This window comes from Vipera ursinii (assembly GCF_947247035.1).
Source record: "Vipera ursinii genome assembly, chromosome: 2".
Taxonomy (NCBI): Eukaryota; Metazoa; Chordata; class Lepidosauria; order Squamata; family Viperidae; genus Vipera; species Vipera ursinii.
In genome coordinates this window covers 5375075-5396910 of record NC_139513.1, presented here as the reverse complement: position 1 = coordinate 5396910, position 21836 = coordinate 5375075, and the positions used below count along the sequence as shown (strand labels likewise).

Below are 21836 nucleotides of genomic sequence, written 5' to 3'. Positions count from 1 at the left end.
ATTAATGAGGTCCTGCATGATCATCTTTACAAAAGGGTGCTTGTGTATTTGGACGACAACCAAAGCAGAACATGTGAAGCTCTGTGAGAGCAGTCCTCCTAAAACTACAAGCCCAGTAGGGCACCCCACACCCGGTGCATGCACAAGAGGCAGCGAGCTGCACGGGGCCAACAGTACCCAGCAGCAGCTGCAGCCCACTACTCCCTTGGTACAGAACAGGTAAGTCCAAGTGCAAAGGCAGAGGCATGGGGGGGGCTGAATCTCCACACCTGGCCTTCCTGCCTCCAGTTTTTCCATGTTTTCTCAATCCTATGCAAAGGTTTTCTCACTCAGTTCCTCCTCCCCCCCAAAGTCAGGCGGCCGTGCAGCATGTCTGGATCGCTTACCTGTGATGCTGCCACAAGTCTCCCCCAAAGCCAGGCGACTGCACAGCACACCTGATTGCCTGCCTGCCCCCCACCTTGACGCCATCAGCCCCCCACACACTCGCTGCCTCCTGTGCTGGCCACGCCCACCCTACAGGCTTATTTTTGGAAGAGGGCTTAGATTAAAAAATATAGAAAATCAGGCTAGGGCTTATTTCGGGAAAACATGTTAGTTAAGAGGCAGTTTTGGTGGCCATCTCTCAAGAAAGACATTGAGTGCTATGTTGCCAGCTGACTGGTGTGTGCTTCGGCAAAACGACATCAAGGAAAATCCCCGGGGCTTCTTCAAACAGTATCTGAGTTGTTGGCACTTTGGAGAGAGATCTCTATGGACTTTACTGTGCAACTCCCTGGAAACGGGAAATACAGTAATTTTTTTTTTAATCCCATTTATATCCCGCCCTTCTCCGAAGACTCAGGGCGGCTTACAATCTAAGAAGTACAAATCAATGTGCTTAGCAATAGCCTTCATTCTATGTATATGCCTGCTTATTAGGGCTTTCGCGCCCCCCCCAGCGGCATTATTACAAAGTCAGCTTATTGCCCCCAACAATCTGGGTCCTCATTTTACCTACCTCGGAAGGATGGAAGGCTGAGTCAACCTTGAGCCTGGTGGGACTCGAACCTGCACTAATTGCAGGCAGCTGGTGTTACTTAAGGAGGCATTAGCCCACTGCTCCACCATGGAAGCATTAGTGCAAATGTTTGGAGAGGACCTATCCTATTCTTCTACTTCCAATCACCATGGATTTGGTCTATGTCTGAACTGGTTCTGTTCCCGCAGAATACATAACTGGGTCAAAGTGGATGGTGGTTGTGAGAACGCCAAGGAAATCAATTGCCCCACTCAAAAACACCCAATATATCTAGTTATCCACAGAGTTAACTTAACTCTATTCAGCCAGTCAGACCGTAGGACAATCAACCTAGTCATTCAATCCATTTTTCTTATTTAGTCATCCCAGAAAAGAAAAAAAATATGTAGGGGGGAAGAGGAGCTGAACTAGCAAATCACTCCATTATACGAATTCGCTGGCAAAGGTGCAAACACCACACCATTCCTCCTTCCGCCAGCCAAGCCATGGGTGAGGTCTCAGGATGTCATGAACAAGAGACTTGTGAAATATTAGGCACTTTGATCTGTTCTTCAACCAAATGCATTTTATTCCTTGTCAAAAGATCCCAACTGACCGAGGTCTTGCTAAACCAGTAATGGCAAACCTTTTAGAGACAGAGTGCCCAAACTGCAACCCAAAACTCACTTATTTATTGGCAGGTGCCGTGTGGGCATAGCCCACTGGGTGAGCATGGCCTCTTGAATGGGTGTGATCAAGGTGGGTGTGGCTGCAGTTTTCACGAAAGATGATGGGCGTAGCCAAACTCCGTTGTCTTGTTGTGGTCTGCTAAGGCCAACGAGCAGCTGAGGCAGCCCCAGACACCCGGCTGCCCCTCATCCTCCTTTGCTGTGTGGCTGGCTGGCCTGACGATGAGGGCGTGGTACTACAAATGGAACGACAAGAGTTGGGCACAGCTGGATTTCAATGGTTACAGAGCCAGGCACTCAGCTCAGTGTGGGACACCTCTACTCAGGAGGGCCCGTGGCCACTGTGGGGGACATGGGGAGTTGAGGAGGAGCTCCCCGGTTCCCGGCTTGGCCATGCAAGACAGCTTGAGGCTTTGAACCGCTGCCCCAGAGGACATCTGGAGTACCCGGCCCACATGTTGGGGAGGGAAACTGGTGGCGCAGAAAGAGGCCCTCAGGTGCAGCAACGACGATGATGCTGGCCTAGCCTCAGCCGGGCGATGTGCCAGCTGTGCTCAGGACGCCCAGAGTGAAGAATGGCCGCAGCAGCAACCCACCTTCCCAGTTGCAGAAGTTTCCCTCCAGTTGGTCCTACGCACCCAAAGGGGAGAGGGATGGGAGCCGCTGGGCAGAGGCCACGAAAGGAGAGGACCCAATAGTGTGCAGCGCAGGGCCGTGCAGTGGGACAATCCGCCAATTCCTTGCCCGACAGGTGGGATCACGGACCAGCCAAGGGCAGGGAAGCCGTCATCACAGCGCCAGGGATGGGCTGGTGGTGGGTGCAACGCTGCCCACAGGGGGAATCTGACCAGCCTGGAGAGGGAAGAGGCCAAGGGAACCCAAAGGGAGGCACGCACGGTGCTCGGGGGTAGCGGCTATCCCCCCCTCCCACGCACTCCTGCAGAAGGGCAGGCTGGCTGGCTTCGGGATCACCTGGGCGCGCATCTGCCCAGCGGCACTGGCGGGCCTGTCCTTCCTTCTCCTTCCCCTCCCTCCCTCCTTCCTTCCTCTCTCTTTCTCCAAAGTCCCAACTCACGTCCTTCTTCCCCAAGTAGCCTTCTCCAAACTCACGCCATCGCTTCCAAAGGCTGTCTGCTCGCTCACTCGCTGTCTTCCTGCACTCCCACCAAAACCTGCTTTTATACTGGTTCCCCTCTCCCCTCCCAGCTCTTGCAGCTCTTCCCATGAGAGCACTGAATTCGGTTTCCCTGCCCTCTCCAGTTCCCTCTAATCAGGCGCATGTGGAGAGGGCGAGGGGAGCACCGGTCTAATGCATGTTCTGACAGAAAGTGCTCTGCATGCCCAGTCTGGCACGTGTGCCATAGGTTAGCCACCATGGTGCTAAATTATTTCTGCATCATATTTATAGAATACATGGAGCACCTCAAAGTATTATTTCAGATAGGAGGGTGTAATTCGCCTTTACGTTTTAGCAGGCCTTTTTGGACTTATTGGGATGACCAAAGACTTATTCCAGTCACCACCCCCAAAGAAATTGGGGGGAGGTGTTTGTGAATGAATGAACTTAGTATTGGAACAATACCTTAGATCAGGGCTTTTGAACCAGTGGTACGGGTACCACTTGTGGTACATTGGCACCTGGCAGGTGGTACGTGGAAAAGTAGAAAAGTGGTAGCAGGGGAGGGGAATCAGCTGAACCGCTGGTAGCACCGCACAAGCCTGACTGAGAAATGGCTGGAGCTGCAGGGCTGAGTGAAAGTGCCAGGATCAGCGCCAGGCTCCAGCTGGAGCTTGGCGCTGATCCTGGCACTTCTGAGCCCTGAAGAAGTGCCGATCAGCTGGAATGTTGTAGCATCTCCAAGGTCTTGTGATTTACATTCAGATGCTTGGCAACTGATTCATATTTATGACGGTCACAATGTCCTAGGGTCATGTGAAGTGACCAAAACCTGCTGCAACCACCTAGCAGACGGGGCGAATAAAAACCAAACACCCCCCACCCCACCCTTGCTGCCAATCCTGAACAAAAATGCTCACAACAATGAAAACCTGGGACAGGAGGAAGAGCGCCACCAGGCAGGCGTCTTGCTTGGCTGTGGCTTGGGGGGCACTTTTTTCAGTGCCATTGTAACTTCGAACAGTCACTAAGCGAACTGTTGTTAAGTCGAGGACTACCTGTACTTCATCACTTCCCCCCCTTTTTTTGGTCATCAAGTTTTTGTCACCTTGCTAGGTGACTAGTGGTACTTGGATGTTGCCATATCCTAAATGTGGTACAATGGGTGAAAAGGTTGAAAAGCCCTGCCTTAGATGCTTTATTATCAACAAGATACCTGGACTTATCTCTTGCCATTTGTGGAAGTGTCATTTAACCCTCTGCACAGCAGTACTGGCTTCACCTTTTTGAGTGGCTACTAGTCAAGACTTAACACCCATGCGAGAACTCCCCGTTAATGACCGTGGGTTACCGTCCCTGAAGCTATGGGTCTCCCAATTATAAAATACCTGGCCTGTTGTACAAAAAGCACTCACAGATGCTCACGACATCTATAAAGCACAAGCTGACAAAAAAGAACCAAGCAAAAACTTTTAAAGTGGGAGACGATAGAGGTTGAACAACACTTTGAGGTGAAGGAGATACTGGATTCCCTTAAGCATAGTGGAAACCTCCAATATTAGTGGCATGGACAGACATTCATGGTGGCCATAATGAATGGGTTAATTTTCAGCACATTGGAGCCCCTAGGCTAGTGAAACATTTTAACAATCAATATCCTGATAAACCTAAATGATTGTTATAATTATCTTTTGTCTCCCAGCTTTTGCAAGGTTAATCCTTCTCTTTGGGAGGGGGCAGCATGTCAGGTCCCCTTTTTGGGTGGCCTGACATTCTGGTGGAGGGGAGAATATTCTGGAGGAGCATTCCTTGCATATTTACGCTTTGCTATAGACAATGGGAATTAGGGCAGGAGATTGTGTGCAGACAGGACAGACTCCTTCCCAGCCTGATTCCAAGGTCTCTGCGCCCAAAAGATGACCCGTTATCTATCCTGTACTTCAGCACTCTCAAAACAACCTTGCAGCATGGTATTGACTGTTGTGCACTGGTCAAGGGGTAGGGGCTTTGAAGGGGGAAGAATAGTTTGGTGCTTTGCATGGGAATGTTAGATTCTGCTTGACTTTGCTACAACCACTGTTTCTCAGTAAAAGTTCTTTTGATTAAATACATGGCATCAAGAGTTGTACTTTCCTGAGAGAGACAGCTCGTCCAGGTCCTTACAGGATGCTTGGAAAGTTTCCACTTCAAACCAAAGATCTTTGCACGTTGCATACAATAAGCTTCCTCCCATGTCTGGCTCCTTTGATGAGTAAGTTGACTGTTTCAAATGAAGCTAATTCCATGGATTTATGATTTTTCCTGTGTTAATCTTTTTATTAGAACTAAGTGCACAATTCTCAATGAAGCTTGTTCCACATTCCATTGTCTCTTGTGTTGATCCCTTTATGACAAATAAACATGTTGTAGTCATTCCTTTTTCAGGGCATTTATATGGTCTCTCCCTTGTGTGGATAATTTGTTGGCAAATAAGGTCTCTGTTGACAAAGTCTTTCCCCATTCTAGGCATTTATATGGGTTATACCGTGTGGGTCCATACAGTTATGTGGTCTCTCTTCTGTGTGGATTCTTTTATGAGAATTAAGCTGTCCTTCCTTAGGAAAGCTCTTTTCACACTAGGTACATTTATATGGTTTCTCTCGTATGGATTCTTTCATGATCAGTAAGATTTCCTTTCTGACTGAATTGTTTTCCACACTCCATACATTTATATGGTCTCGCACCAGTATGGATTCTTCTATGAGAATTAAGTTGCCCTTTCTGGGCAAAACTCTTTCCACATTCCAGGCATTTATACGGTTTATCCCCCGTGTGGATCCTTTGATGGCGAGTAAGATCTTTGTTCTCAAAAAAGCTCTTTCCACACTCCAGGCATTTATATGGTCTCTCCCCTGTGTGGATTCTTTTATGAGAATTAAGATTTCCTTTCGAAACAAAGGTCTTTCCACACTCCATGCATTTATATGGTCTCTCCCCTGTGTGGATTCTTTTATGAGAATTAAGATTTTCTTTTGAAATAAAGCTCTTTCCACACTCCAGGCACTTATATGGTCTCTCCCCAGTGTGGATCCTTTGATGGATAGTAAGGTTTTTCCTCTCACAGAATCCTTTTCCACAATCCATGCAACTATGTTGTTTCTCTCTGTGGATCTTCTCGTGGCGATTAAGATTACCCCTGAAATGGAAACTCTTTCCGCACTCTTTGCATTTATATGGTTTCACTCCTGTGTGAACCCTTTCATGATCTGTAAGATATCCTTTCTGAGTGAAGTGCTTTCCACACTCCATGCATTTAAATGGTCTCTCCCCTGTGTGGGTCCTTTGATGGATGGTAAGTTCTTTTTTCTGAAAGAATCTCTTTCCACACTCACTGCAGCTATGTTTTTTCTCCCTTCTGTGAATCGTCTCATGGTGATCAAGAGTATTCCTGAAATTGAAGCTCGTTCCACTGTCTGTGCAATTATGTAGTTTCTCACCTGTGTCAATCCTTTTATGAAAATTAAGTTCTCCTATTGAAGCAAAGGCGTTTCCACACTCCAAGCATTTATATGGTCTCTCCCCAATATAGATCCTTTGATGGACAGTCAGGTCTTTTCCCTCACAGAATCCTTTTCCACATTCCATGCAACTATGTTGTTTCTCTCCTCTGTGGATCTTCTCGTGGCGATTAAGATTACCTCTAAAACGGAAACTCTTTCCACACCCTTTGCATTTATACGGTCTCTCCCCTGTGTGGATTCTTTTATGAGAAATAAGATTTCCTTTTAAAATAAAGCTCTTTCCACACTCTAGGCATTTAAACGGTCTCTCCCCTGTATGGATTCTTTTATGAGAAATAAGATTTCCGTTCAAAATAAAGCTCTTTCCACACTCCAGGCATTTATATGGTCTCTCCCCTGCTTGGTTCCTTTGATGGATGGCAAGAGCTGTGTTCTCAAAGAGTCTACACTCCCTGCAGGTATGTTTTTTCTCCCTTCTGTGGATCGGCTCATGTAAATCAAGAGTACTGAAACAGCTCTTTCCACACTGTATGCATTTATATAGTTTCTCACCTGTGTGAATCCTTTTATGAAAATTAAGTTTTCCTATTAAAGCAAAGCTCTTTCCACATTCCTCACAACTATATGGCTTCTTTGCTATTTGACTCCTTTCATGACCATTAACAGTAGCTTTGGTACTGAAGCTCTTCCCACATTTTATGTATATTTTAGTCTCTCTGCTCAGTCTGGAATCCTTCCCCAACTTTACAATGGTATGTGGTTTGTGTTTCCTATAAGGCTTCTCAGGTAAAGTAACAGAAAAGGCATTACGAGGTATAGAGGATTCCTTCCCTCTACCTTCTGATTGGCTTCTCTGTCTTTTTGGATTTGCTTGGTCAAACATCACTTCTACTTCACAGTTTGTTGCTTGCAATGGCATTAATCTCTCTTGCTTCTCATTTTCACTCTTCATTCTGTCACCTGCTTGGAAAGAAAATAGCAATCACTGTTGAAATTTAGAACTTTAGAATTTAGAAATTTAGTTAGGGAAGGGGAGATAATGTTTTTTGTGGTGAGGAGAACCAACACCCCCATTTTTCTCTAGGGGATTTTGCTGAAATTGGCCGGTGGATCTCAGATTTGAATAGCCAGATTTTTTTTCTAGAAGAACGAACTGGAGATTAACCATGTATACTTTATACATCTGATTTTTGTAAGCTGACAGCAAAACCTTTCATTTCTGCAGCTGCTTGTGATCAGATAAAAGTTGTTCCATCATGCTCTAATCCAGGGGTGTCAAACTCAATTTCATTGAGGGCCGCATCAGCATTGCGGTTGCCCTCAGGGGGCCGGGTGGGTGTGGCCTGGGTGGGTGTGGCCTACTGGGTGGGCGTGGCCAGCTCTACATCGTTCGCATCAAGGGTGCCTATGGGGGCCTGGGCAGGAGTGGGACGGATCTGAGGGTCTCTGGCAGAAGGAGGGTCTCTGGACCAGGGCCAAGGCAGTGGGGGCCGTTCCCTCACTGTTTCCAGGATGGCTTCGCGGGCCGCATGAAACCACTTCGCGGGCCGGATCCGGCCCCCGGGCCTTGTGTTTGACATATCTGCTCTAATCTATAAATGTAGCCTTATCAATTGCTGGCTGGCATTCTCTTCAGTCCATTTTAGGAAGAATATCATAGCTTTGCAGCTTTCTAAATTCTTTCTTTTTTGTAATCTATTGCAATATACAGGCAAGATTATTTTAGAGTTGTTTTTGGAAAGCTTTTAAATGTTTTCTGAAAATGATTTAAAGTTTATGAAGTTAATTAGAAAGATCACCTTGTATGGGAAAAATATGTTTTGTTTACGTATGTTGTAAAAGCAAACCTTGAAGGTTGATTACCAGAGCACAAGATGGCAACTTTAAAGGAATGTTTGATATTTGACTTATTTGAAGTTTTTCGTCCTTTTATCTTTTTACTCGAATCAGGGTTACGAACGAAAACCAACAAATCCCTCTGAAGAGAACTGAGAAGACTTCACTGGAATTACAAATGCAATTGTGTGATACCATTTTAAATTGAAATATAAGAGATTTATTGGAGTCATTTCATGGAAATTACAAGAATTTGAAGAGAAGGGAAAAGGATTGTTTGGGATGGATTGTGTTTCTTGTAGAACTATTTAATGGGGTGAATTAATTTTTCTGTATCTGAACAAGAGATTATTTATGGGATTGGCAATGTTTAATAGTTATAAATTCCTTTTTTGCAAAGTTTAATTTTTAAAAGAGGGGTGTGGAAGACTAAATGGAAATGGGGACTATATTAATAACTACATGTCATTAGCTTTATTTTTACTATATCATTGCTAATTACTGTGTTTCCCAAAAAGTAAGCCACTATCTTACTTTCTTTTGGGCTCTGAAGCACAAGGTTTTACTTTTGGGGAGGGCTTACTTTTTGCTAGTACCCGCACCAGTAGGCTGCGAGTGCACGGGGGTGGGACAGGGCCTGTCAATGGGGTGGAGAAGCAACGTGGTGACAAGAGCGTGGTGGCGGACCAGTTGCTTCCCTCCGCCTGCCAGACACCTGCCAAAGCCATGCAGGGTAAGGTTGCCGTGGGGGGGGTGGGTGGAGTTGCTTTCCTCCGCCTGCCAGAAACCTGCTGATAAATCAGTCAATTCTGACTTCGTGAGATCTTTCTTTTTTGTGAGAAGTTGGAATTGATTCTCCCCCCCAAAAAAATTCCTTTGTTTCTCTGCACACAGCGGCGGCAGATCGCGAAGGAGACACGGCACGGGTCTGGGAGTCAAGTAAGCAAAGAAAAGCAATTCCTGGGGGAAGCGAGGATTTCTTTCCTTACCTGCCCCACTTGTTCCGAGGTCTCTTTTGGCCGAGCCACGTTGTGCTCGCAAATGGCCTGCCCAGCCTCCCTCCCGAGCCTCCGGCACTTCACCCGCCGCTTTGGTGGCTCTGTAGGCAGAGCTGTGAAGTTCTCTTCTCTGACAGAGAACAGGCAGGTGAGGGGGAAACCTGACCCACTTGTTTTGTGCCATTTTCGGCAGAGCCGTGCTGTTCTCACCAATGGTGCGCCCATGAGGCCTGGCGGATTCCCCCCCCAATCTGATCCATGCAAGGCTGTACCCAGGCCTACCGTACATTACCTCTAATCCCCACTACCCCCCCAACCCTAATGGAAGATGGGAAGCCCTTGGGGGAAAAATGGAAAAACCCGGGTGGAGAAAAAACAACAGCATTTTTCCAGTTTGTTCCCAAAGCAGTTTGGAAACAAACGGGAAAAACTGGTTTTTTTCCCCATCTCCCGTTAGGGTTGGGGAGCAGTAGAGGTTAGAGTTAATGTATGTTAGGCCTGGCAGCAGCATTGGGTGTGACTTGCGAGGCGACAAATGGCCGCATTGCACCAAAACCAGCCGTTTACCGCCTCCTGCCCAATGCCACTGCCATGAGGCCATGGAACAAGCCGGGTGGTGGTAGGGAAGCAGTATAATCACATGTGGGTCAGAAGGGGGTAGTATCCGCCAGGCCTCATGGCAGTGACGTTGGGTGTGACGTGCGAGGCAGCAAATGGCTGCAGCCAGTGGCAAACAGCCACATCGCACTGAAACCGGCTGTTTGCCGCCTCTTGCCCAATGACACGAGGCCGCGAAACAAGCCAGGCAGCAGCAAGGAACGGGTATATGGGTACTGTGGGTCAGATCCCCCCTCCCTTGGCTTCGCCTCATCAAAAGCAGACCATTCTTGCAGGCCCTTAAGTAGGGCTTACTTTCAGGGGGAGGGTTTATATTAAGCCCACCTCCCGAAAATCAGCTAGGGCTTACTTTCGGGGGCGGGTTTACTTTTGGGGAAACACGTAGTAAGAAGATCTAAATATTTAGAGATGAGCTAATAGTATATTGGGCGACATATGGAATGAAGAGTATTTTGGCTGTATTATGAGACAGAGATGAGATGTTAATGTTGTATATACATGCTGGTGATGAAGGGGAAAATTTCATATACATGCACACACATAAGGAGTGTTTCTGTATTTTGCAAATATTTAGCTTAACATATTTTGAATTCCATTTACGTATGTATTTAATCTGTTTAAGATAATCCTTAATAATTTACAGTGGGACAAAAAAGTATTTAGTCAGCCACCAATTGTGCAAGTTCTCCCACTTAAAAAGATGAGAGAGGCCTGTAATTTTCATCATAGGTATACCTCAACTATGAGAGACAAAATGGGGGGAAAGAATCCAGGAAATCACATTGTAGGATTTCTAATGAATTAATTCGTACATTCCTTGGTAAAATACGTATTTGGTCACCTACAAACAAGAAAGATTTCTGGCTCTCACAGACCTGTAACTTCTTCTTTAAGAGGCTCCTCTGTCCTCCAGTCGTTACCTGTATGAATGGCACCTGGTTGAACTTATTATCAGTATAAAAGACACCAGTCCACAACCTCAAACAGTCAAATTCCAAACTCCACTATGGCCAAGACCAAAGAGCTGTCGAAGGACACCAGAAACAAAATTGTAGACCTGCACCATGCTGGGAAGACTGAATTTGCAATAGGCAAGCAGCTTGTTGTGAAGAAATCAACTGTGGGAGCAATTATTAGAAAATGGAAGACATACAAGACCACTGATAATCTCCCTCGTTCTGGGGCTCCACGCAAGATCTCACCCCGTGGGGTCAAAATGATCACAAGAACGGTGAACAAAAATCCCAGAATCACACGGGGGGACCTAGTGAATGACCTGCAGAGAGCTGGGACCAAAGTAACAAAGGCTACCATCAGTAACACACTACGCCGCCAGGGACTCAAATCCTGCAGTGCCAGACATGTCCCCAGGCTTAAGCCACTACATGTCCGGGCCTGTCTGAAGTTTGCTAGAGAGCATTTGGATGATCCAGAACAGGATTGGTAGAATGTCATATGGTCAGATGAAACCAAAGTAGAACTTTTTGGTAAAAACTCAACTCGTCGTGATTGGAGGAGAAAGAATGCTGAGTTGCATCCAAAGAACACCATACCTACTGTGAAGCATGGGGGTGGAAACATCATGCTTTGGGGCTGTTTTTCTGCAAAGGGACCAGGACGACTGATCCATGTAAAGGAAAGAATGAATGGGGCCATGTATCATGAGATTTTGAGTGAAAACCTCCTTCCATCAGCAAGGGCATTGAAGATGAAACGTGGCTGGGTCTTTCAGCATGACAATGATCCCAAACACACCGCCCGGGCAACGAAGGAGTGGCTTCCTAAGAAGCATTTCAAGGTCCTAGAGTGGCCTAGCCAGTCTCCAGATCTCAACCCCATAGAAAACCTTTGGAGGGAGTTGAAAGTCTGTGTTGCCCAGCGACAGCCCCAAAACATCACTGCTATAGAGGAGATCTGCATGGAGGAATGGGCCAAAATACCAACAACAGTGTGTGCAAACCTTGTGAAGACTTACAGAAAATGTTTGATCTCTGTCATTGCCAACAAAGGGTATATTGAGATGAACTTTTGTTATTGAGCAAATATTTATTTTCCACCATAATTTGCAAATAAATTTGTTAGAAATCCTACAATGTGATTTCCTGGATTTTCTCCCCCCATTTTGTCTCTCATAGTTGAGGTATACCTATGATGAAAATTACAGGCCTCTCTCATCTTTTTAAGTGGGAGAACTTGCATAATTGGTGGCTGACTAAATACTTTTTTGTCCCACTGTATGTCAAAATAAACAACAGCTGTTAAGGAGGGGATCCTCCTCTCAAAAGTATGCCTGTCTTAATCTATTTGGAGATGTTACGTGCAAAATTGTTAGTTAGGAAATTCTGATGATATCCAAGGAATTTTTAAGCTGGGAACCACAATAAGACTTTGTTGTTGATTTGACAATCCGGGTTATTTCCTAAAGCTATGGTGAGCATTTCTAACAAGGCCTTAAGTACAGATGATCATCTTAAGCAATCTGAGTGCCTGATCTTCCCTGTTTACCTATGACTGAAATAAGTTTCCCCAAATAATAGAACCCAGAGCAAAGTGGGGCCTTATTTTTAATTATATCTTTATTTTTAATTATATCTTTGCTAATTAGTAAGAAGATCTAAAGATTTAGTGTTTATAGAATATTGGGAGATGTATGAAATGAAGAGTATTTTGGTTGTATTATAAGACAAAGCAATGAATTGTTAACATTGTACATACATGCTGGAGATGAAGGGGGAATTTTCATATACCGTATATACTTGAGTATAAGCCGACTCGAGTATAAGCCGAGACCCCCAATTTCACCCCCCCAAAACTGGAAAAAGTTGGTGACTTGAGTATAAGCCGATCCGCCGTTCTGCAAGCCTCCGCCGCCGGCTGCTTCGTTCCGCAGCGGAAAGAAGCAGCCTGCTTCGTTCAGGCTGCTTCGTTCCGGCTGCTTCGTTCCGCAGCGGAAAGAAGCAGGCAGGCTGCTTCTTTCCGCTGCGGAAAGAAGCAGCCTGCTTCGTTCAGGCTGCTTCGTTCCGCAGCGGAAACAAGCAGGCAGGCTGCTTCTTTCCGCAGTGGAAAGAAGCAGCCTGCTTCGTTCAGGCTGCTTCGTTCCGCAGCGGAAACAAGCAGGCAGGCTGCTTCTTTCCGCAGTGGAAAGAAGCAGTCTGCTTCGTTCAGGCTGCTTCGTTCCGCAGCGGAAAGAAGCAGGCAGGCTGCTTCGTTCCGCAGCGGAAAGAAGCAGGCAGGCTGCTTCTTTCCGCTGCGGAAAGAAGGCTGCTTCTTTCCGCAGTGGAAAGAAGCAGCCTGCTTCGTTCAGGCTGCTTCGTTCCGCAACGGAAAGAAGCAGGCAGGCTGCTTCTTTCCGCTGCGGAAAGAAGGCTGCTTCTTTCCGCAGCGGAAAGAAGCAGCCTGCTTCGTTCAGGCTGCTTTGTTCCGCAGCGGAAAGAAGCAGGCAGGCAAGGCACGGAGATCCGGAGACCTGCCGACGTTTGGGGAGGTTTGGGGAGGAGATCCGGAGACCTGCTGACGTTTGGGGAGGTTTGGGCACCTCCCCAAACTTCCCCAAACGTCGGCAGGTCTCCGGATCTCCGTGCCTTGCCTGCCTGCTTCTTTCCGCTGCGGAAAGGGGAGGTTTGGGGAGGTGCCCAAACCTCCCCAAACGTCAGCAGGTCTCCGGATCTCCTCCCCAAACCTCCCCAAACGTCGGCAGGTCTCCGGATCTCCGTGCCTTGCCTGCCTGCTTCTTTCTGCTGCGGAAAGAAGCAGGCAGGCAAGGCACGGAGATCCGGAGACCTGCCGACGTTTGGGGAGGTTTGGGGAGGTGCCCAAACCTCCCCAAACGTCAGCAGGTCTCCGGATCTCCGTGACCTGCCTGCCTGCTTCTTTCCGCTGCGGAAAGAAGCAGGCAGGCAAGGCACGGAGATCCGGAGACCTGCCGACGTTTGGGGAGGTTTGGGGAGGTGCCCAAACCTCCCCAAACGTCAGCAGGTCTCCGGATCTCCGTGACCTGCCTGCCTGCTTCTTTCCGCAGCGGAAAGAAGCAGGCAGGCAAGGCACGGAGATCCGGAGACCTGCCGACGTTTGGGGAGGTTTGGGGAGGTGCGCGCGCACCTCCCCAAACCTCCCCAAACTTCGGCAGGTCTCCGGACGGCGGCTGCTTGGGAGAGGTGCGCGCAATCCCGGAAGCACCAAAGCCTCGGCCGCGCACAAGTCCTCGGTAAGTTTTTTTGTTGACTGGAGTATAAGCCGAAGTGGAATTTTTCAGCCCAAAAAGTGGGCTGAAAAATTCGGCTTATACTCAAGTATATACGGTACATACTCATACAGAAGGGTTTTCTGCATTTTGTAAATATTTTCTTTTTAATGTATTTTGAATTCCATTTGTATATGTATTTTATCTAAGATAATATGTTATGTCAAAATAAACACCAGCTGCTAAGGGTGTGTGTGGCTTTTTTCAAACGTATGTCTGTTGGCATTACAGGTATGCCATCAGCCATGAATCCAACTTGGAGGTGTTGGGTGCAAATTGTTAGCAAGGAAATTCTGATATCCAAGGAATTTTTAAGCTGGGAACCTCAATAAGACTTTGCTGTTGATTAGACAATGTGGGTCATTTCCTAAAGCCATTTATAAAAAGGCCTTAAGTCAGACATGTCAAACACAAGGCCCAGGGGCCAGATCCGGCCCGCGAAGTGGTTTCATGTGGCCTGTGAAGCCATCCTGGAAACAGTGAGGGAATGGCCCCCACTGCCTTGGCCCTGGCCCAGAGACCCTCAGATCTGTCCCACTCCTGCCCAGGCCCCCATAGGCACCCTTGATGCGAATGATGTAGAACTGGCCATGCCCACCCAGTAGGCCATACGCACTCTGGCCATGCCCACCCGGCCCCGAGGGCAACCGCAGTGCTGATGCGGCCCTCAATGAAATTGAGTTTGACACCCCTGCCTTAAGTAGAGATGATCTTCGCTGTTTACCTATGACTGAAATAACTTTCCCCAATTAATGGAACCCAGAGCAAAGTGGGGGCTTACCCAGGGCAGCAATATTCCTAAAAGCCTCCAGCGAGACCTCTTTGCACAAGGCTCTCTGGCCAGAATCCAGCAGCGCCCACTCCTCTTCTGTGAAGTCCACAGTGACCTCCTCAAAGGGATCCCAGCTCTAGAATGAGAATGTTCTTTTTTTTTAATTGAAAAGTTTTACAGTACATTTTAAAAAAACCCTTCCCTCCCCCCGACTTCCCCCCACTTCCCCATAAAGCCCACCCTTCTCTCCCCCTCCCCCCTCCGACTTCCCAGAGCTGAATACAGGGTATTGCCTCTAACAAACTTGAGCTAGAATATGCTAACTATCTGTGAATACACTTTAAATCCTAACACACTTTAACTCCCATTACACATAGCTAAATAATAATACATCGTTAAATTCTCATTTATATGCTAAATGAAACTTTTTCGTCCCACATTTATTCTGAATGTAATCAATCCATCTTCTCCATTCCAAAATGTATCTTTGTTGCGAGTGATCTTTCAAATATGCTGAAATTTTTGCCATTTCTGCTAGGTTCGAAACTTTTAGAGTCCACTCTTCTATAGTAGGCAGGTCCTCCTTCTTCCAATATTGCGATACCAAAAGTCTTGCTGCCGTTATTAAATTCAACATCAATTTAATTTCTACAGTATAACAGTACAGTAATGAGAATGTTCTTTAATAGACAATCCCAAAATATGTGTGGATTTTATCTTGCTGTACAAAACAGTTTTGCAAGAATAAGATGAGCATTTTCTTGCAGAATAAAAAGTCCTGGTGGCTGTAAATTCTCCAGTGCCCCTCTCCCTAATAGCTGGTGCTTTAAGTACATAAAACATGACTGCATCCAAGTTTTTGAATGGCAATAGCACTCCTTGAGGAGCCCCCTGTTGGGTTAGAATAACTTAGCAAGGATTTGGGGAACCGTTTTCACTGGCTCACTTGACTTGGGGAGCAAATTCTACATTCTTTACAAAACAGGACACATCCGCTAGGGATTTCTTCTCTTCCTTATTTCAACATGTTAGAAATGAGCCTGGAAATCTTAAGGCACTTGACGAACATTATTACTGATGCAGTCATTTAGTGTTGACTTTTGAGGCTTTTTCATGGAAAAATTATTCAAAAGACACATTTCTGAAGCCGTTATTATGCTATTCCAATAATTGCAATTCATGGGATTAATTTTTATAACTGTTTTCCCCATTCCTCTGTGAAGTATTACAAAATATTAAGCAAGGAAATTACATTGCCTAATAGTAGCCTGTCAGGCTGCCATTATTTCGTTTGTATCTCCAAAATGATCTTGAAAGTTCAGTGAATGAGGCTTACTGGGAATGATACTGTGTTCAACTACATATAGATTCAGCATTTGGTTATACTGTAGAAAGAGGTCAGGAACAGAGGGAGCTTGAAGTCTGCTGCTCTCATAATAAACTGTAGTTACCTGCTGTAGTGGCCCAAGTTGGATCCTCCTGGAAAGTAGCCCTTGAGAAGGACTGCATCGATTTCCTCTTTCCTGGAGCTCTGCTGAGATCTCTCCTGTGAACAGCTCCTGCATCTGAAAAAGAAGCCTGGTTATGACCTACATTCAAAGGACTGTAACCATGTTACTTTGGTTACGTTACCTTTGGAATCCCCCAACCCAAGTGAGAAAACTCAGGGATTCTTATTTGAAGATGGCTGCTATTTCTGGGTAAATGTATGTTATGTTTGTGAAATGTTTCATTGCCTATCTTTATTTCTTCTTTTCATTCTGATCAGGACTTGCTTGCATCTTCTCCCTTTTTCTTGATACCTGTGGCCTTTCCTCCTTTTTTTGATGCAGCTATGCCTGTTTTATCTTTTAGTCCAGGAATCTTTTCCTTTAGATTTACAAAACTTTGCCTCTTGAAATGGAAGGAATTGATCTTCCCTTCCTTTTGGCTTCTTTATGCCTCTTGCAGTGGAAAGACCACCAACCTGGCAATTCAGACAGGCCTTGGGATGAACACCGAAATGGTTTTGTGAGGGAGACACCCAGTCTCTTTGTAAGGATCGAGAAACATTTTACATGAGGTTGGTTCAGCCTGACTTTTCAACTGTTCCTCTGACGTCGTTTTCATAGAATAATAATAATAATTAATAATAATAATAATCAGTACTTCTTTTGTAAAAGAAAAGGTGCCGGAACTCACACGTCATACAACCCGTCTTGCCTACCCTACAAGGTTCCATCCAAAAAAGGTGCCGGAACTCCGTTCTGGGCATTCTATGACAAAAAAAGCCCTGATAATAATAAGTTGGAAGGGAACTTGGAGGTCATCTAGTCCAACCCCCTGCTCAGGCAAGAAATCCTATACCATTTCAGACAAATGGCTGTCCAGTCTCTTCTTAAAAACTTCCAGTGTTGGAGCATTCACCACTTCTGGAGGCAGGTCGTTCCACTGGTTAATTGTTCTGTCAGGAAATTTCTCCTTAGTTCTAGGTTGCTTCTCTCCTTGACTAGTTTCCATCCATTGCTTCTTGTCCTGCTTTCAGGTGCTTTGGAGAATAGCTTGACTCCCCTCTTCTTTGTGGCAGCCCGAGATATTGGAACACTGCTATATCACCCTTCTCTTTGTTAAACTACATACGTAAGTTCAGCAACCGTTCCCTACTATGTTTTAGCCTCTAGTCCCCCAATCATCTGTTGCTCTTCTCTGTACCCTTTCTAGAGTCTCAACATCTTTTTTACATCGTGGTGACCAAAACTGGATACAGTATTCCATGTGTGGCCATACCAAAGCATTGTAAAGTGTTATTAGTACTTCACTTGATCTTGATTCTATCCCTGTTAATGCAGCCTAGCACTGTGTTGGCTTTTTTGGCAGCTGCAGCACACACTGGCTCATATTGAAGTGATTGTCTACTAGGACTCTGAGATCCCTCTCACAGTTACTACTATTGAGCAAGGTACCACCTATACTATACCTGTGCATTTGATTTTTCCTGCCTAAATGTAGAACCTTACTTTTTTCACCATTGAATTTCATTTTGTTAGATAGCGTCCAGTGTTTGAGTCTGTCCAGATCCTCTTGTATTTTAAGCCTATCTTCTGGTGTATTGGCTATTCCTGCCAGCTTGGTGTCGTCTGCAAATTTGATGTGTTCCCCATCTATCCCCTCGTTTAAATCGTTGATGAAGATGTTGAAGAGCACTGGGCCCAGAACATAGCCCTAGGGCACCCCACTACACACTTCCTTCCATGTACATGTAGTTCCATTGAGGACCATACGCTGAGTTCGGCCTGTCAGCCAGCTACAAATCCATCTGGTGGTGATGCTATCTAACCCACATTTTTCTATCTTATCAAGTAGTAGGTTGTGATCTACTTTATCACATGCCTTACTGAAGTCCAAGTAAATCAGGGGTGTCAAACTCAATTTCATTGAGGGCCACATCAGCATTGCAGTTACCCTCAGGAGGCCGGGTGGGTATGGTCTACTGGGTGGGCGTGGCTAGAGTGTGTATGGCCTACTGGGTGAGCATGGCCAGCTCTACATCGTTTGCCTCAAGGGTGCCTATGGGAGCCTGGGCAGGAGTGGGACAGATCTGAGGGTCTCTGGTAGAAGCAGAGTCTCTGGGCCAGGGCCAAGGCAGTGGGGGCCATTCCCTCACTGTTTCCAGGATGGATTCACAGGCCACATGAAACCACTTCCTGGGCTGGATCCGGCCCCCGGGCCTTGTGTTTGACATGTCTGAAGTAAATTATATCTACAGCATTCCTCTGGTCCACTAATTTCATCACTTGGTCAAAGAATGCAATTAGATTTGTCTGGCATGATCTGTTTTTGACAAACCCATGTTGACTTTTAGTGATGACTTTGCATCAAGGTGTTCACTGATTTGTTGTTTGATTATCTTTTCCAGAATCTTCCCAGGTATTGAGGTCAGGCTGATAGGCCTGTAGTTTCCTGGATCTATTTTTTTCCCTTTTTTGAAGATGGGAACTCCATCAGCTCTCTTCGGGTCCTCTAGTAGTTCCCCAGTGCTCCAGGATCTTTGAAAAATATAGTTCAGTGGTTCTGAGATTACATCTGCCAGTTCCTTGAGAACTCTGGGGTGCAATCCATCTGGTCCTGGTGATTTGAACTCGTCTAGGCTGGACAGGTGTTCACTTACCATTTTCTTGCCTATCTTAACTTGTGTTTCTATTCTGTTTTTTATGGCACTGGTTTTGGGTATTTGGACTGTTTTTTCCCTTTGTGTAAAGACAGATGCAAAAAACGAGTTAAATAGTTCTGCTTTCTCCTTGTTTCTTGTCACCTCCTTGCCACTTTCCCCCACTAATGGACCAATGATTTCCTTAACTTTTTTCTTGCTTTTTATATGTTGAAAGAAGCTTTTTTTGTTATTTTTGACTTTGGTTGCAAGCCTTAGTTCATTTTGAGCCTTAGCTTTCCTCACTTCATCTTTGCACGCACGGGCTATTTGCTGATATTCTGACTTAGTTATGTGCCCCTCTTTCCAATTCTTATACTTGTCCTTTTTATCTTTCAATTTATCAGAGTTCTTTATGCAGCCATGCTGGTTTCTTTTGAGAGCTGTTATTTTTCTTTTTTGTTGGTATTGTACTAGACTGGGCCTTTATTATCTCACTTTTCAAAATTACACTATACTAACATCATCATCATCCTCTTTGTGTGCTGTGTGTGTATATGTGTGTGTGTGTGTGTGTTATGGGTAACCTTTGAGAGCAAGCAACTTAATTTCATTTTTAATGAGCGCTGTAAAAAAATGGCAATAAAAATGGCAGTAAAGGTTATCTAATCTAATCATCATAGCCATTATCTATCCATCTATAAGGCGTCTTCCGCATGTTTCCAACCAAATACAAACATACCAACATAAGTTCTCTCAGTGCTTTTTTTGCAAAAGAAAAAGGTGCCGGAACTCACACATCTAATACAACCTGCCTTGCCTACCCTCCCAAAAAGGTGCTGGAACTCTGTTCTGAGCGTTCTATGACAAAAAAAGCCCTGAGTTATGTAGATGTATATTTCCAGTGACTGTAAAGAAGAGAAGCAGGCAAGTATGCTAAGAGTTTAAAGTAAGATGTGGTATGTCATTAATGAGAATGAGTAATTTGAAGAATATCAGATGAAATGGAACAAATAAATCCTCCATTCATTCATGTATTAAAGGAAACAAGGGAGGGCAAAGAAAGGATTCTGGCTTCCTGTCTCCTCAAACTCTTGGACTCTCTTGCAGCCCTGAGGATGAACTTGTCTTTCCTCCCATGGAATTATCTCCAAGAAGAAAAGGAAGGAACAAGAACAAGTAACTTTTATAGAGTCTGCTAAATATATCAGCGGCTCATGCAGTCCCTCACGTTTAACTTTTCTCACCTGCCGCCCACTTCCCGGCTCCAGGGTGGCTGGGGGACCGAGCAGGATCCCCTCGGCCAAGGCCACCGCCTGCGAGCAGCTCTCCGCCCCGTACTCCCGCAGCCAGGTCGCCAGCTCCGGGGGCAGCAGGGTCAGCAGCTGCTCCAGCACCAACCGGTCCAGCATCTCGGCTTTGCTGCTCCGCTCGGGCTGCAGCCACCCGCGGCACAGCCGATGCAAGCGACTGCAAATCGCACGGGGCCCCTCGGCCTCCCGGGGGCGGCAGCTGCGGAAACACCGGCGCTCATCCTCGGAGCTGCGGGGCTCCTCGGGCAGGCCGCCGGTTCCCCCGGACTCCCCATTGCCGCTTCTCGCCTGATGGCTAGCGGGGGCTGCTGCTCCCTCTCCCGGAGACCCTCGGGCCTCCATTCGGTCTCCGAATTCAGCCTCGCCCAAGGCCTCTTTCAGTTACGGCAGAGCCTCCGCCACCGATCCCCTCCCAATCGGCCCTTTCCCGGTTTCAGGGGGAGAGAAGAAGGGCTCCACTTCCTCAAGAGCTTCTGCGCCTCAGCGGAGCAGTTACAAATAGTTCCCGCCAAAATTTCCTGCTTCCTCCTGGCTTCCCAGACCCTGGATCACAGAGCGCTCCTTCCTAGAGGGGCAAAACGCTGTGCGCGTTTCCTATCCTTGACCAGAAAACTGCCGATCTCCCCGTAAAAGCGAAAGCGTCAACTCTTCTACGGTATGTATCGCAGGCCGTAGTTTCTGCTGCGCATGCTCCGTTCCATTGTGACGTCCAATAGTGGAACTGCGTTGGGAAGGGCCGAAGGAGAAGTGAGATGGGAGAGGAGGTTGTGGCTGTTGGGCACGGCGGAGCTGAAATAAAGAAGGCGATCTTGGGATAAAAGCTCTTTTCCTGAATATCTTAAAAATGTGGATGTGCTCCTGGGACATGGGGAAGAAGTGGGAGAGGAAGACTTGGTGGAGCTCTGGAAATTAGAGAGATGAATAGAGCAGCTCCAAGGCAAGCATCCAGCCTGTAAATTTATTCTTTTATTATTAAATAAGTAAGCAAGTAAATACTCTGGAGATGCCTTCTAGCGGTTTATTGGACCTCCTTGTCGTCTTAATTGTATTCCTGTGGTGACACTCAGTGAAAGTGTCCTTTTTCTCTGGAGCCGAGTCTGTCCTATATTTACTTTAGTTTTCTATTTTTATTCTATCCAATGTTATATTTTTATCTTCACCTTTTCGGTTTGGTTGTTTGTGGCTCGTTGATTCCTGAAGAGTTGATCAGATTTCAAGTGGCTGTACAAGTTTTTTTTAAAAAGGACATTGACTCCCTGGGCTGGTTTTACTCCCTCCTCCTCTTTTAAGTGTCAGACAATCTAGGTTGGACAATTAAGATTAAGATAACCTTTATTGTCATTTTTTACTGTGGGCATACTAGCATATATTAAAAATGAAATTCTGTTGCCTGCTTTCAAAAATGTACAGATACAAAAAACACAGATACATATAGACATTCCCTACGGGAATAGGGCGGTATATAAATTTAAATAATAAAATAAATATATATGCATATACATAGAATACCTGGGCTGGGTTTGCCCCACAGCTATGTTTAAATTGCAGGTTCAGTACTGCTAGGCATGATGCTAGGGAGAAAAGAATATACAGAAGGGAATGCCAGGAGGATTACAGATTAAAAAAA

General features: G+C 46.0%; 1 protein-coding gene across 1 annotated transcript; it reads right to left on the bottom strand.

Moving 5' to 3' along the window:
• Positions 1 to 1778: 1778 nt before the first annotated feature.
• On the bottom strand, positions 1779 to 20770 carry LOC310634719 (uncharacterized protein; the record flags this gene model as incomplete). Its single annotated transcript, XM_083353253.1, has 6 exons — positions 20144 to 20770; positions 16222 to 16335; positions 14780 to 14906; positions 6006 to 7266; positions 2328 to 2541; positions 1779 to 1925 (listed from the first exon to the last, which is right to left on the bottom strand). Exons 1-6 carry the CDS (start codon positions 20549 to 20551, stop codon positions 1779 to 1781), a joined length of 2271 nt encoding a protein of 756 aa, XP_083209379.1. The 5' UTR covers positions 20552 to 20770.
• Between the last annotated feature and the right edge of the window lie 1066 nt (positions 20771 to 21836).